The 25,197-nt window shown below is 42.6% G+C and overlaps 1 protein-coding gene across 1 annotated transcript in view; it reads left to right on the plus strand.

Moving 5' to 3' along the window:
- The first annotated feature begins 6,930 nt into the window (after window positions 1–6,930).
- FAXC (failed axon connections homolog, metaxin like GST domain containing) overlaps window positions 6,931–25,197 on the plus strand; it is a 39,317-nt gene continuing 21,050 nt past the window's right edge. The window contains exons 1-4 of the mRNA XM_072141915.1: window positions 6,931–7,349; window positions 10,148–10,283; window positions 21,930–22,126; window positions 22,749–22,966. Of these exons, the coding sequence (XP_071998016.1) occupies window positions 7,087–7,349; window positions 10,148–10,283; window positions 21,930–22,126; window positions 22,749–22,966 (814 nt within the window). The 5' untranslated portion in view covers window positions 6,931–7,086. The remainder of the gene's footprint in view (window positions 7,350–10,147; window positions 10,284–21,929; window positions 22,127–22,748; window positions 22,967–25,197) is intronic.

Genomic DNA, 25,197 nt, shown 5'->3' on the forward strand with positions numbered 1-25,197 from the left:
TCTTTCCCCCGCTCTCCGCTATCCCCTGACCCCCTCCCTCCTCGTCCGCTGCTTGGCTCCTCCGCTCCCCTCGGCTTCTCTGCTTCCCGGCTCCTGCGCCCGAATGCGACAGACAGCCGACTGTAAGTCCCTCTATGTATGTGCTGTGTGTATGTGTTGTGCATGTGCTGTGTTGTGTCTGTATGTGTGCTGTGTTGTGTCTGTATGTGTGCTGTGGTGTGTGTGTGTGCTGTGTTGTGTATATGGTGTGTGTGTGCACCCTGTGAGTGTATGTGCTGTGTGAGAGTATGGGCTGTTTGTGCATGGTATGTGCAGTTGCACTGTGAGTGTACGGTGTGTGTGCACTGTGAGTGTATGAATATGCTGTGTGAGTGTATGGCGGGTGTGTGTGCACTGTGAGTGTATGAATATGCTGTGTGAGTGTATGGCGGGTGTGTGTGCACTGTGAGTGTATGAATATGCTGTGTGAGTGTATGGCGGGTGTGTGTGCACTGTGAGTGTATGAATATGCTGTGTGAGTGTATGGTGTGTGCGGGTGTGTGTGCACTGTGAGTGTATGAATATGCTGTGTGAGTGTATGGCGTGTGCGGGTGTGTGTGCACTGTGAGTGTATGAATATGCTGTGTGAGTGTATGGTGTGTGCGGGTGTGTGTGCACTGTGAGTGTATGAATATGCTGTGTGAGTGTATGGTGTGTGCACTGTGAGTGTATGAATATGCTGTGTGAGTGTATGGTGTGTGCGGGTGTGTGTGCACTGTGAGTGTATGAATATGCTGTGTGAGTGTATGGTGTGTGCACTGTGAGTGTATGAATATGCTGTGTGAGTGTATGGTGTGTGCGGGTGTGTGTGCACTGTGAGTGTATGCATATGCTGTGTGAGTGTATGGCGTGTGCGGGTGTGTGTGCACTGTGAGTGTATGAATATGCTGTGTGTGTTTATGCTGTACGTATGCGTATTTGTTTTGTGTATGCAGCGTGTCTGTATATACTGTATGTGTGTACATGCTGTATGTATGAGGGGGTAAGCATCGCTCACCCCCTCCTCCTGTCCCGTGTGCCCGCTGTCACGGCGCACACGTCACAGCACTGCACACACTCCACTCACAACACACACTCACACTGCACAGCACACACTACACTCACCCGGCACTGCTCTTAGGCCCCGTCGATCACAAACGCAGGCAGCTGCGGGCAGGTAGAGATGGAGCAGGACGGGGAGCAGCAGCTTCGTGGCCCACATGCAGTGGCGTAACTAGAAGAGGCTGGGCCCCATGCAGAAGTTTGTCATGGGGCCCAGCCTCTTCTAGTTACGCCACTGCATGTGGGCCACGAAGCTGCTGCTCCCCGTCCTGCTCCATCTCTACCTGCCCGCAGCTGCCTGCGTTTGTGATCGACGGGGCCTAAGAGCAGTGCCGGGTGAGTGTAGTGTGTGCTGTGCAGTGTGAGTGTGTGTTGTGAGTGTGTGCAGAGTGTGTTGTGTGCGGTGTTGTGGTGTGTGCTGTGAGAGGGGAGTGTGTGCAGTGTGAGTGTGTGCTCTGCTGTGAGTGGGGAGTGTGTGCGGTGTTGTGTTGTGTGCCGTGAGTGTGTGCTGTGAGTTGTGAGTGTGCTATGTGTATTACCGAAATTTTCATACTCCTCCTCGGGTAAAAATACTCCTCAAAAATGGTGAGAGGAGTATTTTTACCCTTCTGGAAAAATGTTAGTGCGACCTCTGTATATATATATATATATATATATATATATATATATATATATTATATATATTATATGATGTGTATGCAGTATGTGTGATGTGTATATACTTTATGTGTGTATATATTTTATGAGTTTGAAGAAGACAGCGGGAGATCAGCACTTTGTGGTGATTAATGTTTATTCATACACCAGTGGCAATACAATGCTTTGTATTGTATTGCCACTGGTGTATGAATAAACATTAATCACCGTGGAGTGCTGCTCTCCCGCTGTCTTCTTTGGATTTTCCTGATGCCTTGAGTCGGGCGGCTGTATGTAGCTGTGTTACTGGGGGCGAGGCAGCTGTATATAGCGGTGTTACTGGGGGCGAGGCGGCTGTATGTAGCGGTGTTACTGGGGATGAGGCGGCTGTATGTAGCTGTGTTACTGGGGGTGAGGCGGCTGTATGTAGCTGTGTTACTGGGGGCGAGGCGGCTGTATGTAGCTGTGTTATTAGGGATGAGGTGGCTGTATGTAGCTGTGTTACTGGGGCGAGGCGGCTGTATGTAGCTGTGTTACTGGGGGCGAGGCGGCTGTATGTAGCTGTGTTGCTGGGGATGAGGCGGCTGTATGTAGCTGTGTTACTGGGGAAGAGGCGGCTGTATGTAGCTGTGTTACTGGGGCGAGGCGGCTGTATGTAGCTGTGTTACTGGGGGCGAGGCGGCTGTATGTAGCTGTGTTACTGGGGAAGAGGCGGCTGTATGTAGCTGTGTTACTGGGGCGAGGCGGCTGTATGTAGCTGTGTTACTGGGGGCGAGGCGGCTGTATGTAGCTGTGTTACTGGGGGCGAGGCGGCTGTATGTAGCTGTGTTACTGGGGGCGAGGCGGCTGTATGTAGCTGTGTTACTGGGGGCGAGGCGGCTGTATGTAGCTGTGTTACTGGGGAAGAGGCGGCTGTATATAGCTGTGTTACTGGGGGTGAGGCGGGTGTATGTAGCGGTGTTACTGCGGGGTTAGTGGATAGTGAGCAGGAGGACGTGTATACACGCTGCACTCAGTGGGGGCCTCCACCAGATTTTGCGCCCAGGGGCACCACCAACCTTAATCCGGCCCTGGATCTGACACTCCTCTAGGAAGATATTGAATATCTTGTATTTGCGGAATCAACGAGATAGAACCTATTATGTGATCAATACGGGATAATGACGTGTGAGTTGCGCTGTAGCAAGAGAATACCCGAGCTTGAGGGTTTCGGTGTCTCCAGAAGTCAGCCCAGCCCAGTTCCGCTATCAAGGTAGCAAGGGGAGTGGGTCTGGGATCTAGGGGTGGGGCCAACTGACCTTGGTGTTTATCTAATGTTGGAATTAGCAGAGAATTAAAGTCGCCCATGCACAAATTCAGGGCGTGTGGGTACGTCAGTGCAAATATTGCAGCCTGCTGCACTACTGCTTGCGGAGCGGGCGGAGGGTTGTAAATTCCCATAATGTTGTAGGCTACTCCGTCTATATGTGCATGTACAAATGCGAATTTACCCTCTGCATCTATTAATCGGGCTTTTTCTTCCCACTTCAGACTTCTATGTATCAGAAGGGATACCCCCCTAGAGGCTGAGTTGTGGCAAGAGTGAATTCCCCATTGTACCCAGGGTTTATGTAATATGTGTGTTTTGGTTGGAATTAGGTGGGTCTCCTGTAGGCAAATAATATGGGGGTTCTGCCTAGTGATCTGGGAGAATACCATTATTCGCTTTCTTGGGGTTCCTAATCCTCTCACATTCCACGAAAGTATGCGTATTTCAGTCATGCCTTAAGTCTAAATTGTACCTTCGTTCCTGAGGGGTATTTGCTGACACTCTAGTGTTTGGGTAGGTGTGTAGCACTACCCCACATTTCAACTGTAACCAAACCTGACCCTGGTATGCTCTAACAAAATGTAACACATTATTATACCTTGTTTTAAACACATTTTTAACATGTAGCGGGCTTGTCCTTCCACTCGCCTGACCTAAACGTGGTCTTCGTAGCAGAAATGCGGTCTCGCTTAAACCGGCTAGTAAACTGGGATACTCTTGCCATGTCAGATGGGATATAGGCATTGAGTATTACTATCGTTCCCAGTAACCCACATTCTCAGGGTTATATCATAGGCTTCATAAACTATTTGTCCTTAGTGGGACCTTTTATAACTTGTCAATCATTTTAACTAAACATATATATCACATTATATTATCCGCCCTCCCCAAGTAATACCAAAACATTAATACTTTGTGAATAACCAGTCCCCGATCTCACGTGCTCCTCCTTGTCGCTCATGTCAAGTCATCTCGGATGCAGTCTTCACCGATGTCTTGAAGATGCATTCCTGCGTAATTCCAGCCATTCATTGGCCTCTGCTGGTGAAGCAAAAAATATGACTTTGCCTTCATCCACTACACGTAACCGGGCAGGATAGGCCATGGAGTATGGGACGTTCTTTTCTCTGAGCCGGCGTTTGACATCCGTAAATGTTGCTCTTCTCTTTTGAAGATCCAGGGAGAAGTCCGGAAAAATTGAAATTTTTGCATTGTCCATGCGTATGTCCGGATGCTTGCGGGCTTGTTGAAGAATCATATCTCGGTCTTTGCAATTCAGTAGTCTTGCTAGGAACGGTCTTGGGGCCGATCCTGGCGGTGGAGCTCTGGCGGGCACTCTGTGCGCTCTTTCTATCACAAAGGCCGCGGAGAATTTCGCTGTGGGGAATAGTTCTTGTATCCATTTTTCTAAGAATTCTTCCGGCGCTCGCCCCTCAGCTCTTTCTGGCATTCCTATAATTCTAATATTATTTCTTCGGAGCCGATTCTCCAAATCGTCTGCCTTTTGCTTTAAGGCATCAGAGTCATTCTTTAGTGCTGAGATAGATCTTGGAACATTAGCATTACGGTCTTCTAAATGTTACTTTTTGATCACTTTTTATGCTGTTTTTATGAGGACAGATGTGATAATTTTTGTGAGTTTTTTTTGTGGTTTTCTTTTACGGGTTCAGTGACAATTTTATTTTTTTGTACGGGTTGTTACGAACGTGGTGATACCCAATATGTTCGGGCTTTTATTCTTCTTTAATAACTTTTTTTCCCCTTTTTTTCCCCTTTTTTTCCTGTTTTATTTTGTCCCAGGGTGGATATGAACAAGTAATCTTTTGATCATTTGTTCATTGTAATATACTGGTATACTAATGTATTGCAGCATATTACATAGCCTATGCATCCTGCATAGGCTGACATTAGCACTGTTAGATATCAGCACGATCCTAACAGGCTGCTGCTGAAGGGCCGCCGTCGGACGATCCAACTGATTTGGACTGAGCATGGGATCACAAGATCAAGCACTTAGATGCACCAGGAAAAAGAAGATGAACTCCGGTGGACCCGAGCGGGGAAGCAACACATGCAGGATATCGGGAGCATGATCATCGGACAATGCACTTTCATGAAATCTGCAGGATCGGGTAAGTAAATGTGCCCCATTACTTCCACATGCGTGAACTAGATGACTCACACAGCAGCTGGGGGACGGCACAGCCATTGATTACCTCTGCCTTAAGGGACAACACAGTGATTACGTATTCTCTGCTTATGCTTGGCAGGCAAGGCTACAGCAGTACATAATTAGGCTAAGAGGAGAGCGCTGGTGCAGCCACAGGAGCAACAGAGCCTTGTTAAAATTTTATAATTGTTTTTCAGCAAAACCACTCAGTTCAGAGATAAACAAGATATGTTTCTGCATAAGTGTAGCTACAGCATTCTCAATGTATATTTGATTCAGAATGCATGGAAACAAATTGTAGATTTCCTTTAACGACCGATCCCATTTTGGTTTTTGCATTTGTGTGACGTACTAATAGGTCACATGTCGGTAAGGGGTTAAGGTACCTTGCACACAAAATATATGTGGCAGGGGCGTAACTACAGCGGTAGCAGCCATAGCAGCCGCTACGGGGCCCGCAGTGTCAGGGGGCCCCGTCATCTGACCTGACACAATAAAAATGGAGGCTGTGCACAATTCTATCTATATTGTACTGCACATTGTCCATAATATGTATATAACATATACTGTGATGTATAAATGCAGTATATGTGATGTGTATATAGTGTCTGTATTTACTGTACGTGAGTATGTTGCATATGGCACTGTATGTGTGTGTATATGCTGTGTGTGCACATGAGTGTATTTTTATGTGATTGTAACTAATATGTAACTTATATGTGAGTATACTAATATGTATATTTTTTTAAGTGGGAAGGGGGGCCCCATGCAGTAGTCTGCTAGGGGGCCCTGTCTCTCCTAGTTACGCCACTGATATGTGGATATATATTTTTAATCCGAACGTCCACGTATGTCACTGTATCTGTGTAAAATAAGTTGGGCTTGTAAATAATGCCCGGCTAGTGGATGGCTGACTATTGGCTGGCTGAGAGAACGCACCTCCCTGGATATGGCATGTATATATGACAGCATGTGGTGCACAACTGCATGCAGCATGTATTTTACATGTTCTCATAGGCTTCTATGGGACATGGGGCACGGGAATACTGGAGAAAATAGGATATGCTTTATATTATATTTTTTACATTTTGTTCTCGGTTTGGTACTGTACGGTGGACAATACAGCCATGTAAATGGGCGGTCGTATCGTTTATTTATATGGAATGTGACCGCATGCTACGCATTTAAAGATAGGTTCATGTGTGAAAGGCCTGACTTGTTTCTTTATGTTATGCACATATACATAATTGTATATGTATAAAGCACAACTGCATTGTGGTTTCCAATAAACTTTTCATTTTAGGAGACCGTAATGGCAACTAAAAAAAAAAGATGAACAGAGAGTCTTTTTTTCTTCATATCTTCATTTAAGTATCTGTTATTAATAGCAGAAAGAAGACGCTGGTTGCTGCTATATTTTTTCTGCTATTTGATAACAGGAGGGGGAGCAGAATGTATAACCCGAATGTATAATCTCCTCCTATGTGTTGATTTTATACTGAGTAGCAATATTAAATAAATGTCATCATTGTGAAAAACTTACAGATTTCTATTCTTCCCTTACATATACTTAGCATTTGTTGGGTGTCCATAAGCTGATGGATGCATACATGAAACCTATACCAAAAGTCATAATGTGAATGGAGCCTTATTTCTACCTAGTGCAGAGGGGCCATTCAGGATTCTGGGAAAGCAGTATTTGTGGATTTCCTGGTGCAGTGTGTCACAGGCCCATGTGATTGCACAGCTGTAACCTCAGCAGAGCATCACCAGTGAGGATGGAGCATGACATCAGCACCACACAAAGAGGAAGCTAAGAGGAGAGGAGGAGGAGGAGAGGACATCCTCGGTACATGCTCCATGTAGCCTCCCGGCGCCCAGGCCGCACACTATGCACTGGGGTGTTGGTCTAGTCTCCTCCAGGTCTTGTGTGGTTGATCTGAGCCGGAACCAGAGCTTCTCTCTGTGCTGGTGTCTGGGCTCAGAGGACAACTACTCCTTTTATGGGGACATCGTCGCTTTCCCACTGCAGGATTACGGTGGCGTTATGTCAGGGCTGGGATCTGACTCCTGGTGGAAGAAAACCCTCTACCTAACCGGAGGAGCCCTGCTGGCAGCTGCTGCCTACCTCCTCCATGAGCTGCTGGCAATCAGGTAAGGATGCTGGGGGTAGTAGTGATGTCACTGCTAGACTGTGCCCTGTCCATCCTGATTCAGTGTTTATCCCATCTCCTGATCTCCTCTACACAGAATGAAGCACTTTCACTTCATTTGGTTAATCTGATCAGCATGGGATTAATCTGCATAAAATGAAATATACTTGAATTTATGTATATTGTTTATAGGCATAGAGCCATTTTGTAAGGCATGGTTCAGACTGTATTTTTCTGCATCAGGTTGCTGTTGTGCTCAGGCTTCACCTTTTGCTGTAAACAATATTAGGTGGGGGCCCTGTCACTGTGGATGGAGCTGATGGAGAAGCAGTGTTTTCCTACGACAGTAGTCAACATGTGTGTTCTTATGCTCAGGATGGTAAAGGATTAGCAATGTAGGAATAATACTGCATAACATTGCAATTCTAATACTGATATGACAGAAATGTACGGGAGGAATAGAATAATACTATACAGTACAAGCATCTCCAACAAATAAGTAGCTTTCTACTACAGCCTGAGTTCCTATTGCAGTGGTGCCTTTTTCATAGGCCTGTATTACTGTAGGGTACTAGGAGGCATGGAGATTGTTAGTTTTCTTCATACATTTGTAGGTTTATAGTGTTAAAATCTACAAGAGGGTGAATATGCTTTGTAGGACACTGGTCTTTTTGTGTTTTGGAGTATTTATAGCTGTAATGGGTAGTGTTGTTTCTAAGCCGCACTAGGATAATGTGGATACAACCTATGTACAGTATAAAATCTTTAAAGGTTTAATCCAGGATACAACCTTTGTCATATGGGCCCTAAAAGATGTAAAAATAAGTCACCACAGGGCAAAGTATTTTCAACAATATAAAAAAGTGTCTCTCAAATATCTCTCTACTTGTGTGGTGACTGTATGTATGTACAAATGTGCCGTTCTCAGTTCACTTTTTGATTAGATTGTGTCCATCTGTCACAACATGCTAATCTAATTAAGATGAGACCCTACACAAAACGAGAGCTACTGCTTGTGCGATCCAGTATATTCTGATCTAAAATCAAAATACCCTCAGGTAGGTGGGAGGAGGGCACAAATATAATGGAAGAGATTTTACAATTTGACTTATTGACAAAACGAACAACAAAGAAATAGTTTTTTTAAATACGGTTTCCAGCATTTCGAATTCTATTGAATGATGTATTTTTCTGAGCCTAGGGTGGTAGATGACAGCGTGTTACAGAATATCTACTATATTCTCTTATCTTCTCTTGTGGATATATTCTAGTTGATTATAGAACCCTAAGGAACTGTGACACTTAAAGTTTATACCATATGAACATTTGCTTTCCCGTTCAAGGATATACGGTAAATAATAAAACGAATGATGGAGTAAAGGAGTAGAAGCATCACGGAAGAAAGTTTTAATAGCATCATAAAGGGTGATACTAATAACCGTCAGCTTAAAATGCTGTAATATGTAAATTGCATGAAAGAAAAGAAGCAAATACAGGCAGTCCTTTAGGGACACCCGACTTACAGACGACTGCTAGTTACAGACAGACCCCTCTGCCCACTGTGACCTCCGGTGAAGCTCTCCAGATGTGTTACTTTAGTCCCAGGCTGCAATGATCAACTGTAAGGTGTCTGTAATGAAGTTTTATTGATAATCCTTGTTCCCATGACAGCACAAAACTTGTCTTTGGGAATAAACATTTTTTTTCAGAAGTTTCATTCATAAAATATACTCGTTCCGACTTGTGTATTGAAATTCCCATTTACTGGAAGACAGTGACTACAAGTCTCTTTCCATCTCATTTCTGTGAAAGGGAATTTGTCAGCTGGACACATGATCCCCTTTACCTTAACGGGATAGATACACTGGATAAGTGCCTCCTCAAATAAAAATATGAAGCGGATTGGAGTATTTGGGCCACATGACCACTGCCAGACTCCTCCTAGCAATGGCTATGCAGCACATTAAAATAGTAGACTATTGTACCATGTGTTCCAAGACCCCATCTATCTAGCATTTACTACAAGACCCAGGCATTGGGCTCAGAAATGCATTAAATGTCTGTTTGGATTATAAGAAGTAAGAGTATAAGAGTATTTGGTGTGAAATTAAAATATCAGACTGATACTTATCAGAATCATAGGTCCTCCTATGCAAGTTTTGTTGTACTTATTCTAATAATAATAATAATAATAATAATAGCAATTCACCCCCTATTTTTTATGAATATTTATTCAGATTTTTTGTGTATGCGTGTTTTTACTATATATGTCCCCAACTTTTGCAAGTTTTACACTGTAACTGAGGCATCTATAAGAGCCACAGAAGCACAACCTGTTACTGCTGATGTTAATTAGATCTGGACTGGGTTTGATTAGACCCAGCAGCTCTGGTTAACTCCTTTAGACCCGGCGGTCATGTGAACGCCGAGTCTATAGTGCCGGGGACAGCGCGTTGCTGTGAGGAGCGGAGAAGGGAGAAGTGGTAATAAACTGCATTTCTCTTCTCCCTAGGGTCTCCGAGTGTCACTGCGCCCGGAGACCCGGGCCTTCTCCCACAGCTAGCACAGGAGCAGTAGAAGACTGCAGCGCTGCTAAAGACGTTGCTGCAGACTTTGGACCTGATGTCTAAAGTCAGCGGGCGGTCTGAAGGGAGTTAAAATAATAATCTTTATTTATATAGCCCCACCACCTTCTACAGCGCTTGTCAAACCATAATTTTTTATTGTATAAACAGTTTTAGCCATTAAGTTGATTAAGATTTTGTTATTATGTTTTGTTTACTCTTTCTATGCTTCCAGGAAAGAACAAGAAGTTGATTCCAAAGATGCCATTATATTACACCAGTTTTCACGTCCAAACACTGGTGTACCTAGTTTATCTCCATTCTGTTTGAAGATGGAAACCTACCTTAGAATGGCTGACTTACCATATCAGGTAATCTGTAGATCTTGTAATAAATAGGTAATTTCTACCCATATTATAAATTTTCAAGTCCTGGAAAGTTACCATCCTACTTACTTCACCATTAACAAGAAGCAGACAATCAGGAATCTGCTTTACGTTGTATATATATAGAAGGTGCCTAGCCAGGGAAAGAGAAAAAAGACACATACTTACTCCAGTCCATATCCTGGTACTTCAGGTTTTGGACCTGACCAGAAGTTTTGGGCGCTAGTGGGACTTAAGTTCCCTGGAAAATGAAGGTGATGTCTTAGGAAGCCCGTCATTAGATGACGAGGGTACTGTGACCCCCTGGAACTTGGGTGCAGTTGGGTGCAGGGCTTTAGAACAGAAGTGCACGGGCACCAGGGACCATAGCTGGGTGGGAATTAAGGTTTTTTTTTTTCTATTGTAGATCTTGTTGTCATAGATTGAGAACTGAGCAAAAGTGGGTGAGCTGGTTTTTCCAGATATTTTTTTTTAACTGCTTTATTGAACAGAATCATGAAATGAATGTACAGCTGCATTATACACAATTATTGGTACACAAAAAAAGGATTGTAACAGTAATGGAAACACTTTCTTCCAGTAGTTGCTCAATCATTCTACCCCCCACCTACCCTACATCATGTGTCTCCATAGCTGTGGTTTATTGTGTTACAGTAGTATCATAGGGGTACACCATGTCATAGTACAATGCAACCAGATGAACATTACAATGCAAACAGAACATTACTTGCGGGTGATTCTGGTAACTCTGGATCTGTAGGTTCCGTTAAAGTATCCTTATCTTATGGCCGTTTAGTTAATAAGGTTTGAGCCCCTTCAGTGAGCTCTAGCCTGAGTGCTCCTGATCTATTCCCCAGGGTTCGAGGTGTAGTGGGCCCACACCCCCTCGCTCCATGCCCAAGTAACTTATCAGCGATGGGATAGACATAGTCAATCTCAAGTATTGCCCTGAGTCTATGAGGAGAATAGTGTGTCTCCCCTGAGTCACACCAAGTGACCCAGATTTGGCCGAATTTATTTGGACAATTCCTGAGTTTGTATAAGACTGCCTCATAGGGAAGCATTTGATTGATTTGTGCTTTCCACATTCATGTTGTCGGTGTGTTGGGGTCATACCACCGGAGCGCTATACATTTTCTTGCCATGAATAATGTTTCCCATAGGAAAATGTGGTGATAATGTGTCCAGTCTTCTTCTGATAAGACTGGACACATTATCTCAGGTACACATGGGACCGTCAGGGTAATAAGTCTAGTGAGAAAATCTGTAATATGTTTCCAAAATCTTGCTATTGGGGTACATTCCCATATCATATGCATGAAGTCGGCTTCCAAGGAGCCACATCTAGGACAGGCAGTGGAATGTACCCGGCCCATTTTCTGCATGCGGACCGGAGTGAGGTATGCCTGATGGAAAATATATAATTGTGTCATACGGTTATTTATGGACGTGGACACTTTTGTGTGAGAAGATAATAATTCGGAGTCAATCTCCTCCGAGGGTGATCGCATGAGTTGTTTCCATCTGTGCAAAGTGCGCGGTGGGCAATGCTTCGCCTTATGCATAATCAGATGGGTGTATAGAGCCGACACAAAACCCTGTGGACCCTGAGTTCTATATATTCCTATAGATATCTGTGGTGGACCGTGTGCAAATTGTGATTCTAGGGCGTGCCGGAGTTGAAGGTACCTGTGAAACCTTCTCTGGTCCAGATCAAATTTTGTTTTCAAGTCTGAGAAAGAAGCCAACACCCCATAAGTGCATAAGTCGGCTAAAGTTTCTATTCCTGCTTGTCTCCACCCCTCTGTGTCTTCCAGAGATGTTAAATGTGTTAGCGCAGAGTTCCGACATAAAACCATTTCGTCTATTTTGTCATTAAAGTGTGTAAGTTGCCTTGCCCTTTTCCAGACTTGTATGGCTAGCCTGTGGATGGGTAGTACTGAAGTTTGTAATCTGGGAGTACCCTCCAATATAGACCAGAAGGAAGCAAGCCCTAAATAAAGACTTAAGTGGTGTTCTGAATTAGGCAATGAGTCTGGGATTACCCAATGATATAGATATTGTAGTTGACCTGCTAAATAATAAAGATAAAGTCAGGGAGCGCCATACCGCCCAGCTCTTTAGGCCTTTGCAGTGTTTGTAAACTGAGTTTTGATCTGGAGTTCCCCCATATGAATTTGGCGGTGTTGGAGTGTAGTTCAGAGAAAAACCTTTTTGGAACTGGCACCGCAGCGTGCTATAGGATATACAAACATTTTGGTAATATGATCATTTTCACTAAGTTTATGCGGCCAGCTACTGAGAGGGGGTAAGGACTTCCACGCATTGTACTTCATTTTAATTAATGCCAGTAAGGGGTCAGTAATATGCCGTAGGGCGTGTTTGTGAATTTTAGTAACTATTATTCCTTGATATTTAAACTGGTTGACTGGTTGACAGAGTTTCAGGTCCTCTCCAGGGGGAGGCACCCAGGGGCATGTACACTGATTTGGACCAGTTTATCTGTAGGCCGGAGTAGGAGCCGAAGGTGTTAATGATGTCCATTGATCTAGGGAGCGAGGCTGTTGGGTTAGAAAGGAAGAGAACCATATCATCAGCGTAAAGGCCGACTCTATCTTCCCTGCTGCCTATTATAATCCCTGTGTACCCCAGGTCTCTTCTTACATTGATAGCTAAAGCCTCTGTCGCAAGAGCGAAAAGTAGAGGGGGGATAACGGAGGTTTTTCCAGATTTTTACTGAAAAATAATTTTATATAGCGTCCAGTGTTGATATCTCCAGTGGTGGTGGAGGTACAGTGGTGTTCTTGTGTTTGTAGTCTTGCTTGTATTATGGTGCTGTGTATTGATTATTAAAAGGTCATGGTAAATTAGTAAAAGTACATTACTGGCCATTAATTTTAGGAATTTGGGTATTTTTATACCATCCATGTATTGCATCAATTTAATGCACAGAACAGAGATGATCTTTACAAGGTATAGGATCTTTGATGATACCCTTACTAGGAAGGCATAACAATTCTGCTCTTGTCTTCCTGAAAGCAGGAGAATGTTATTTAAACAGACTGTACTTTGTACTTTGCTGATCTGGTTGCTGCAGATCAATACACATATATGTAAGAGTAATTACAGGTGGTCCCCGACTTAAAGAGGTATTCCCACTTCAGCAAATTAATGTTATTGTTTGTATGATGAAAATTAATACAATTTTCCAATATGGTTTCTGTATCAATTCCATATAGTTTTCTAGATCTCCGCTTGCTGTCCTCCCATAGAAAGCTTCTATGTTTAGTTTCAGCGGACAGAAATCTGACCATGGTTACACACATACAGAGTAATTAGAGCTGCGTGCTATAACGAGTCGTGCACCTGTGTGACCATGGTCAGATTTCTGTCTACTGGAAGTAAACAATTAAGCTTCCTATAGAATGACAACAAGAAGAGATCAAGAAAAGCGTAAAGAATTGACACAGAAAGTATATTGGAAATTTGGATAACTTTTCATTGATCAAACAATATAAATTACTTGTTGAAATTGGAATACACCCAACTTACAGACGACCCCTAGTTACAGAGGGACCTCTCTGCTCTCTGTGACCTCTGATGAATCTCTCCGGATGCTTTACTTTAGTCCCAGGCTGCACTGATCAGCTGTAAGATTCCTGTAATGAAGTGTTATTGGTAATTCTTGTTCCCATGACAGCAAAAAGTTTTGAAAGTCCGATTGTCACTGGGACAATTCCATTTTTTGGTAGACCTACAATTATATAAATTCCAACTTACATACAAATTCAACTAAATGGGGTTGTCCACTTTAAGCACATTGCAGCAAATAATTAATATTGCTTGTGTAAATGAAAGTTATCACATTGTCTTTATCAATTCCTCACTGTTTTCTAGATCTCTGCTTGCTGTCAATGTATAGGAAGCGTCTATGTTTACTTCCTGTAGCTAAACACCGCTCCATGGTCATGTGATGTCACACAGGTGTATGGCTCGTTAGCATCGCACACCTTTGATTACACTGTGTGTTATGATGAGCCGTGCCCCTTTGTGAGAACACATCACCATGGACCAGTGTTTATCTACAGGAAGTAAACGTTGAAGCTTGCTGTTGCTGTTGAGATCTTGGAAACCATGAAGAATTGATACAGGAAGTATATTGGAAAAAAAATCGGGGATGTAGCAAAAGGTCAAGGCAGGCAGCGAAGGAGTGTAGTCAGGAATGGAACCGGGGTCACAACGGGAAATCACAATCACACCGCAGGGCATCAAACAAAGCTTTCTCTAAGGCATGAAGATCCGGAAGGGTGTGCAGGGATAGGCAGGTTTAAATAGATTTCTGGGAAATGGCCAGCGCCAATTAACAGTGTTTTGGCCCTTTAAATTTCCTGAAGCCGGCGTTCAGACTGCGGACAGGAATCAGGAGCGGGGAGAGGTGTGCAGCATTAGCGCTGCGCTTGCAAACACGCAGGGGCACGGGTGAGCCTGTGACAACGACAGAACCTGATTGACGGTGGGATGGATGGGGCGATGTATGGTGACATTTTGATGGTGACAACCTTCTTCCCTTAGCAGGAGCATTAAAAATGGGTCATACCAATGACCTGAAATGCACAGCAGGGTTAACAAAGAAGTGGCTCTAAAAGAAGCATTTCAAGGACTAAGAGTGCCCTAGCCAGTCTCGAAACCTGATCCCAGTTGAAAATCTTAGGAAGCATTTGAAACTGTATCAAATATTAAAAAAGAACAGGATGGGTTCTTTAGGTTTGTTTTAAGTTTAATTTGTATGGTATATTTCATAATTATAATTGTAGTTCCTGAAAAAACTTTTTTGTCCCGGTGACAACTGGATTTTCAAAATTTTGTGCTGTCATGGGAACAGGATTATCAATAAAGCTTCATTACAGACACCTTACAGCTGGTCATTGCAGTCTGGAACTAAAGTAAAGCATCCAGAGAGCTTCACCAGAGATCACAGTGGGCAGAGTGGTCCGTCTAGGGGTAACTTGGGGTCATCTGTAAGTTGTGTGTCCTTAACTCGTGGACCTCCTGTACTTATTTCATGCAATAAAATGTTGATTCTTTAAAAAGTCATACAGTGTCACTTTCTGGATTTTTTTTTAAATTGCGTCTCTCACAGTTGAAGGGTACCTTCAATAAACATTACAGACCTCTCAATATTTTCCCCTCAATAAGCCATAACATGATATGATAAGATTATCCCTTTGAACAAGGAAGAAGACTCATTTAGTTTACAGTGTTTAGGTGTAATTTATACAAGAGTGGTTACACTCTTGAGCATCTCTGGTATGTAGTGATGTCTATGGTGTGGAGTGATGCACATCCAAATCTGCATTTAGCCCCTAGGCGCACCAGGACGTTATAGTACGTCCCCTGGGCTACACGTTAAGCGCACGGGGACGTGCTATAACGTTCTGCTTCTGGCACCGGCTCACAAACGGAGCCAGCACCAGAAGCAGCGGCTGTCAGTTGTCTATTACAGCTGACAGCCTGCGCTAGCCGACTCTGATCGCGGGTGTTAACTCCTTACACGCCGCGGTCAAGCATGACGGCGGCGTGTAAGGGTGTTTGCGCTATGGATCGGATCCCCCGCGCCGCTTACCGGGGGATCCGATCGTCTTCTGGGCAGCTCCGAGGACTGGCATGTGCCCCGGAGCTGCCTGATCTCCCTGGCAGTCAGATCCCTTCCGGGTCTGACTGTAAAGTGTCTGAGCATGCGCCTGCATGCTCAGTCAGTTTACACTGCTCTACAAAAAAATAGTATTGTAGAGCAGTGTATTGAACTTGAACCAGTGATCAAAGCATCACTGGTTCAAGTAAGTATAAGTAAAAAAAAGTGAAAAACACTTAACACTACACATTAGAATAAATAAAAAATAAATACATTAAAATATAAGGCCCTAAAATGTCACTTTTCCATAAAAACACTTAATAAAGTATAAAAAACACAAAAACGCAAAAAACCCCCGCATATTTGGTATTGCCACGTCCGTAACAATCTGTATAATAAAACAGAATTGTTACTGGACCTGCACGGTACACGCCGTAGAAAAAAAACGCAAAAACGTTCCGAAAAAAGATAATTTTTAATTAATACCCTATAAAAATGCTCTACAAAGTGATTTAAAAAATGTTATGCACTCTAAAATAAGCCCACTAAAAAGAACAACTGTTCTCGCAAAAAATAAGCCCCAAACCAGATTTGTCAGCCGAAAAATAAAAAAGTTATGCATATGAAAAGATGGTGATGCTAAAATGAACAAGATTTTCTCCAAATTGGTTTTTATTCAGTACGATTGAATAAAATACACAGAACCCCCACATATTTGGTATCCCTGCATCAGTAAAAATCTGCATAATAAAACAGAATCGTTATTAGATCCGCAAAGTGAACCCTGTAAAAAAAACCCCAAAAAGCTCCAAAAAAAGATAATTTTCAATTAATACCCTATAAAAATGCTCTAAAATGTAATTTAAAAAATGTTATGCACCCTAAAATAAGACCACTAAAAAGAACAATCCTTCTCGCAAAGAATAATCCCTTAACCAGATTTGTGAGGCGAAAAATAAAAAAGTTATGCATATGAAAGACGGTGATGCTAAAATTAACAACATTTTTGCCAAATTACTTTTTTATTCAGTAAAAATGGGAAAAAATAAAAAATCTATATAAATGAGGTATTTTCGTAATCGTGGCGACACATAGAATAAAAATAAAAAACACATAAAAATGTTCCCAAAAATTGATGATTTTCATTTTCTCCACTAACAAAGAGTTAATAAAATCTCACCAATTAGCTATAGCTGCCCCAAAATTACCTATCAGGAAAGTGCATCTCATGTGGCAAAAGAAATAAGCCCCTATAGGTCCACAATAAAAAAACAAACAAACAAAAAATATAGCCTGTACAATGTGACATAGCAAATCTGATCTGTATGGCGCCTCCTTCCCTTCTATGCCCGGCCGTGCGCCCATACAGCAGGTTACCACCACATATGGGGTATCCGTGTACTCGGGAGAAATTGGGTATCAAACTTTGTGGAGCCTTTTTTCATTTAATCCATTGTAAATGTTTAATTTTCCACCCAAAATGAGTGTATTGTGAAAAAATATTACAATTTGCAGACTGCACCTCCATTTTGTTTTAACCTCTATAAAACACCTAAAGGGTTAACAAACTGTAGTTTCCGTAATGGGGTAATTTACGAGTCTCACTATTATTTAAGCCTCTCACAGTCAATTAGAAGATGAGCAGGTCCATCTGAACACGGGTTTTTACAAAAAATGTGAAAAATGATACCTAAATTCTGAGCCTCATAACATTCTAGTAAAATATGTGGAATCTTAAAAAACCATGCCAACATAAAGCAGACATTTGGGAAATGTAATTTATTTGGGTGCTATGACTATCTGCATCAAATTTAGAACGATGAAAATAAAGAATTTTTCCAAATTTTTTCCAAATTTTTTCCAAATTTTGTTTTTTTTCATAACTAAACGCAAAAGATTTCATCCAAATTTTTAAACTAATTTGAAGTACAATGTGTCACGAGAAAACAATCTCAAAATCCCTTATAGCAGTGATGGCGAACCTTTTATATTCAATCAACATTTATTGATGGAACAGAATAACAATTACGAACAGTATTTCCAAGGCAAGAAGGGTGGTCTCGCAGGACCCCGGCATTAAGATACATATTACATCATGTTACACAGTAACGTGGCAGCAGGCTGTGAGGTTGTGTAGAGATCGTAAAGTACCGGCTGCGGGGGGTCCGCCCATCCTTTCCAATTATAGAACAATGGCGAACCTTTTAGAGCCTGAGTGCCCAAACTTTAACCAAAAGCCACTCATTTATTGCACAGTGCCAGCGCAGCACTTTAAGCAGTAATTTATTTCTCCTTGTTCTTTGACAACTTTCAATCGTTCAGCCTCCTAAAGATACCAACCCAGTTGAAAGGAGGAGGGCAAATTCGTCTATCATTGTAGGAAGATTCTGCAGGCAGATTCTTTGAGTTCTGTCTGGTGAACTTCATTCTGGGGTGATGACCTGGGTGCCCACAGAGAGGGCTCAGAGTGCCGCCTCTGGCACCAGTGCCATAGGTTCGCCACCACTGTCTTATAGCGTTCCAAAGCTATAACCACTTATAGTGACACAGGCCAGATTTGAAAAATGGGACCGCGTCCTTAAGGCCAAAAGAGGCCGAGTCCCGTAGGGGTTAATTAACATGTATTACATGTGGACTTTGATGTGGATTTTTATTCTGTTTTGGTTGCAGATTTCAACCTTGAATTCATTTAACTGAAATTCGGATGTCAACTTCAGACAAAAAACTGCCATGTTGTTAATTTTAAATGTGCACTGTATGTTAGATTCTGCATATAAATATTATTAAGTGTGAGAATGAGGTTTCCAAAAGGTGAAATGTTTAATAAGGGAGAATATAGTTCTTATAATAAGATTGCTCTCTGACATTGTTATTTTTAAATAAATCCAATGATAGACACCAATGATTGCAGGGAGACACAGAATATCTCCAAAATAACGCTGGCAGTGGTATCCTGACTACGTTTTGTCCTCACATCAGATAAATCTATGAAAACAGCACAATGGAGCAGCTAATGGACTTTCCAAATTATCTGTGGCCATGAATAATAGATGAAGCAGTGTTACAGAGCATCAGAATATTGTAGTTATGAGAATAGATTCCATAGAATCTATGAACGTATATATATAAACTATGACTGAGTGCTAAGCTTCTTCTTTTACAGCATCATTTTGGTAACATATTTGTTTTGAGTTTACTATTTGATGTACTTTTACAGTCTTCTATTTTGAAGTTGAGGTTGTCTAAAATAAGAGATGTATTGTAACTGCTTTCATATGGGACATGAACCCCCAATATCAACTAAACTCACAAAAAGTTTGGGATATTTGGCTTATGGGGGAAATTTCAGGATAAACCTAAAATACACTATATCCTTCACGGGTGAATTTAAAGGGAACTTTACAATTTAATTTCCCACAACTAAATATATTTTCATAAACTGCTCCTGTTCCTACATTGGCCTATCCATGCCTGTCAACTTCAAGGAAACCTACCACCACGGATCTACCTATTAAGGTAGGTCAGGTGGTAGGTGCCTCTATGGGAAGTGAGGATAGCCCTTTAAAGGACTAATCCTCACATCCCCTGTATCTTTTTGTAACTTTTATTACCCTAATATGCTAATTTTCTAAAGAGGCTACTGGGGCATGGAGGCTACACGACGCGGCTACTCCACGCCCCAGTAGCCTCTTTGATCCTCCTACCACATATCTTTGGCACGCATCACTTATGATGCTTCTATTTTCAGTTCTATAGAATATGGACCCTTTAGGTGTTATAATAAAGAAGAGCATCTTGTCTTTCAGATTGTATCAGGCTTATGGCTTTGTGAGCTACAGAAAGCTAAAGACATATTTTTAAATGCCTGTTCTGAAGCCCACAGAACTTTGGTGGTTGTGGTGTTACAGTGTGGCCAGGAATATCTAGTCAATACTAAACTTTCCTACACTTTGCAACTTGTCATTGTTGTGAATTGTAATATTGTTCCTCTGCATGAAAAACATAGGAGTAATGTTATTGTTGATGACAATTTGAAAGTTCATCAGGCTTGCATCATTAAGGGTATGGCTACTGGAGACAGAGGTACCTTAAATGGAGTGGTCTGCACTTTCTCCCGATGTGATTTATATTCAGCTGAGTTGCTATGTAGAGGCTCGTATACCTGTATCCCAGAACCTCAATGACCTGAGAGTCTCCCTTCAAGGAGGCTGGAATGGCATCACTCACTAGACAATTACCGCATATATACTCAAGTATAAGCTGACCCAAGTATAAGCCAAGACCCCTTATTTTAACACAAAAAACTGGAAAAACCTATTGACTCGAGCATAAGCACGAGGGTGGGAAATGCATTGGTCACAACCCCTGCACCAATATATAGCCTGCCAGCCCCTGTAGTATATAGCCAGCCAGCCCCTGTAGTATATAGCCAGCCAGCCAGCCCCTGTAGTATATATTTTCTGCCAGCCACCTGTAGTATATAGCCTCCAAGCCCCCTGTAGTATATAGCTTGCCAGCCCCTGTAGTATATAGTCTGCAGCCCCTGCCCCCCAGTATATATTCTGCAGCCCCTGCCCCCAATATAATGCCTGTAGGAAAAAAACGAAATGTGTGCTCACTTTCCAACGCCCCCCCCCCCCCCCGGCAGGTCCTCTTCTATCCATCAGTGGTCTGGCATCGTCCCCGTGTCCCTGCATGGTCCATCGGAGGCATCATGACGTCAGCCGCTCGCTGACATCATAGTGTGTTCCAATACTGACGCATACATTAGAACGTCAGCGAGCGGCTGATGTCACGGTGCCTGCTGAAAAACTTGGCTTATACTCGAGTATATACAGTAGTCTGGCTCAAGGCCACATGGCAAGTTATTGAGTCATTGCGATTTTTTGTTGGGGCACCACTGTTGCTGGGTTTTTAATAAATTCTTTGAGTTGAGGAAATCACCATTGCAGGCTTCCACTTAAAGGAAATCTAACATCAAAATCAAACATGATAAACCAGGCACCGTGACTGTGCTAATCTTTTTATTTGTATTTTGCTATCCATGGCATCCTTCCATCTAAAAATTACATTTTAAAATTTGATGCACGTCTCCAGGGCTTCTCCCGAGCTGCACCAATTCTCTGGAATGTCCTTCCCCGGACTCTTAGACTAATATCCATCCACCAAAGTTTCATATGTGCTCTTAAAACCCATCTTTTAAGGTAGGCCTATCATACTGGCTAACTGCATGAAATATCAACTCTCTCTTTTCTAATCTCTATGTCCTTCTCCCATTGCTTATCCAGCACCAGATATATACCAAGCTCTAGGCTTCTCTGCAGTCACTTTCACATTGGACTTTGTATATAAGAGGGCGGTTGATGGCTGGTTCAAGCACCAGAATTTTTATTTATTAAATTATTTTATACTGTTCCCTTAAAAAGAATGGCTGGACCACTATACAAGCTCTTATACCTCCTGTGTCAACCCCTTTATTCTCATAGTCTGTAAGCTCTTGAGAGCAGGGTCCTCACTTCTATTGTTCCATATGACTGTTTGTAGTCTGTAATGCAAAATTATATTTGTATATGTCCCCTATGATTTGTAAAGCACTATGGAATTTGATGGCGCTATATAAATAAAGATTATTATTCTTATTAATGAGTCTGAGGGGCTACCCTAGCCTCTCTGTGATCTAGCTTTACACTTTGTTCTGGCTTTCTTGCTCCTTACGCTAAGCTTCCTTAGCACTTGTGTAATGCCAGATCACTACTTTCATGATATAATATTACTGCAGCGTGAATTTTTAACATTTTCCATAAATGTGAGCCAAAAGCCAAATATTCAGATTTTTTCAGTGTATATAAAATGCTAGTCTCTGTCTTTGGGGCAGTTGCATTAGGTGATATACACTGCTGTTGTCCTAAGTGTTCCCAGTGATGCTCACTGTGACTGCATGTAGGTGACCACTTTGCTGTTCACACTGCAGAATCTCATACAGTTTGTTTATATTGTAGAACTACTTTGACGGGAAGTTATCACCTCAGGGGAAAATGCCTTGGATAGAATACAACCACACAAGGGTTTCTGGCACTGAGTTTATTATTGACTTTTTAGAGGAAAAACTTGGAATCAATTTGAACAAGAACCTCAATCCACATGAAAGAGCCATTTCCAGAGCAGTTACTAAAATGGTGGAGGAGCATTTCTACTGGTGAGTCGTAGAGCATGTACATACTTTTTAAAGGCTTTATGTATACCAACAAAAGAATGTAACACTGCATACAACATATGCGGTACACAAATTACACAATCACTGTGATCAACATTGGCAGGCGCATAAACTTAGCATACACTACTTAGAGGCAATAGAGCCCCTTTGAGATTTAGGGGCTTATAATATTTTAGGCTAAATTTCAGGGGGCTATCTTGCCAATAGAATTTGCACAATATACCATCAACAACAGGAACAATTACTTAGGGAGCCGGACTGTACAAGCATGTTATAGATAAAGGAAATTTGGGTTGGTAAATCATCTTGAAGAGATTGATTCCGGCCATATAAAAGAGTTGCCTCCATGACTCAGGAGTAGGTTTCCCTGATTTTGGTGGAATATGGTATAATCAATTTGGACCCTCTCATAAGTGACACCGAGAAACAGCTAAAGTCAGGGAAACCTACCTGCTCATCTAAAAATTTACATTGCAGAACATCTACATACTGTATTTGCTGTATATTGATGCATGGCTGATTGTAGACTTTGACTTTCCTTACTAGAGTTTTACAGTTATTGCTCGTATTGATGTTTAATTGATTTCTTTGGTTTTGTTTGCAGGACATTAGCCTATTGCCAGTGGGTGGACAATCTGCATGAGACTCAGAAAATGATAACCATTCCTGGACCACTTAGTGACTTGTTGAAGTGGATTTTGTGCCATTTGACAAAGGGCATTGTGAAACGTGAAATGTATGGACAGGGTATTGGCCGCTTTTCAGAAGAAGAGATCTATAGGCTAATGGAGAAGGACATGAGATCTCTAGCTGGACTTCTGGGTAATGTTCTTACAATGTTATCTTTTTCATGTTTACTTGTATTTTAGAGAGTCAATAGTATTATTGTATAAAAAAGGTGTTCACAGACAGGACTCTTGTCTTCCTATAGAACATCACTACATATTTCTCACAGGCTCTGGATACCAATACTCTCAGCGCCAAACTGCATTAACACAGCACCAGCATTTTCCCCCAGAATTAACCATAACAATAATAAAATCACTTACCGTATATACTTGTTTATAAGCTGAGTTTTCCAGCACAAAAAATATGCTGAAACATCTCACCTCGGCTTATACATGAGTCAGTAAAAAAATAAACTTACATACTCACCTTCAGGCGCCCCTGATGTTCGACGCGGCTCCCCGATGTTCGACGCAGCTCCCCGATGTTCGACGCAGCTCCCCAATGTTGCCATGGATACTCTTCTGTCTGCTACGGTCCCTGCGGCTCCTCTTCTGTCTTGTCAGCTGTAACGTCCGGCCGTCTGTTACACCAGACAGAAGACAGAAGAGGAGCCGCAGGGACCAGAGCATTGTGGAGAAAACAGAAGAGGAGCCACATCAAACCTCGGGATCACCCGAAGGTGAGTATGTAAGTTTATTTTTTTAAAGTGCTGGGCAAACTGGGGGCTGGCTGAATACTAAAGGGGGGCTGGCAGGCTAATAAAGTGGGCTGGCTGGCTACTAAAGGGGGCTGGTTGGCTGTATACTACTGGGGGCTGGTTGTATACTACAGGGGGCTGGCTATATACTAAATGGTACTGGCTGGCTGTATACCACAGGGGGCTGGCTGTATACTAAAGGGGGATGGCTGGCTATATACTAAAGCGGACTGTCTACTAAAGGGAGCTGGCTGGCTACTAAAGGGTGCTGGCTGGCTGTATACTATGGGGGGCAGGCTATATACTACTGGGGGCTGGCTATATACTACAGGGGGCTGGCTGGCTATATACTAAAGGGGGCTGGCTGTATACTACTGTGGGCTTGCTGGCTATATACTGGGAGGCTGTGACAAATGCATTTCCCACCCTCGCCTTATACTCAAGCCAAAAGTTTTTCCAGTTTTTGGTGGTAAAATTAGGGTTTCAGGCTTATACTCGAGAATATATGGTAAATAAAAATGAGCTCTGGAAAGCAATCCCTAGCAGCACATGCAATATTGCCTTCAAGAAGCACCAAAATATACTTTAATTGGTCACCCTACTGTATGTTCTTTTTTTACCCTCATAGTAAATGGAAATGGGGCTTATTAAGAAGTATGTATTTGGTCAGCTCTTCATTGAAAACATCATAACAGAACAGAGCCGTAGTCCGTCGGCTCATAAATAACTGATAATTGGAGTCCTGCCCCTGGGGAAATGTTTGGTTGATAAATTATGGCCACCCTATGGTACAGCATATATGGTAGAGAATGAAAGGGGGAAGTTTTTCCAGGGTAGTTAAAAATATAAACATTATATTAACACTAGAGATGAGCGAGCACTAAAATGCTCGGGTACTCGTTATTCGAGACGAACTTTTCCCGATGCTCGAGTGCTCGTCTCGAATAACGAGCCCCATTGAAGTCAATGGGAGACTCGAGCATTTTTCAAGGGGACCAAGGCTCTGCGCAGGGAAGCTTGGCCAAACACCTGGAAACCTCAGAAAAGGATGGAAACACCACGGAAATGGACAGGAAACAGCAGGGGCAGCATGCATGGATGCCTCTGAGGCTGCTTAAACGCACCATTATGCCAAAATTATGGGCAACAGCATGGCCATGACAGAGTGACAGAATGAAGCTAGATAGCATCTCAAACATCCAATAATTGACCCTGACACTATAGGGGACGGCATGCAGAGGCAGCGGCAGCAGCGGCAGGCTAGAGAGTGTCTTGGCAACATACCCCAAATGGACTCAGGCTTAAAACCAATGGGTGGCAGAGAGGAACCAAAGGAGGTGAGCAAGAAGCGCGCAAATAATATCGGTAAATGATAAAAGTTTGCCAGTATATTTTGTGGATTACACAGCAGGGTGGCGACAAAGTTAACAAGTTTGATGTGGAAGCCATGAAAACAACCCAAAATTCTGCCTGACACAGCTCGTTTGATAAGGGGACCATGTATGGAGGCAGTGAACTAGTAGTAGATTAAAGGTGCTGCAGTTAAAACTATGTTAGTTGGATCTTGGGATGGAGCTGGCGCTCCGCTGCCAGGCGAGCTTTCGCCAATCCAAGTCCCTGTCTCTAG

Source organism: Engystomops pustulosus, chromosome 3 (genome assembly GCF_040894005.1).
Source record: "Engystomops pustulosus chromosome 3, aEngPut4.maternal, whole genome shotgun sequence".
Lineage (NCBI taxonomy): Eukaryota > Metazoa > Chordata > Amphibia > Anura > Leptodactylidae > Engystomops > Engystomops pustulosus.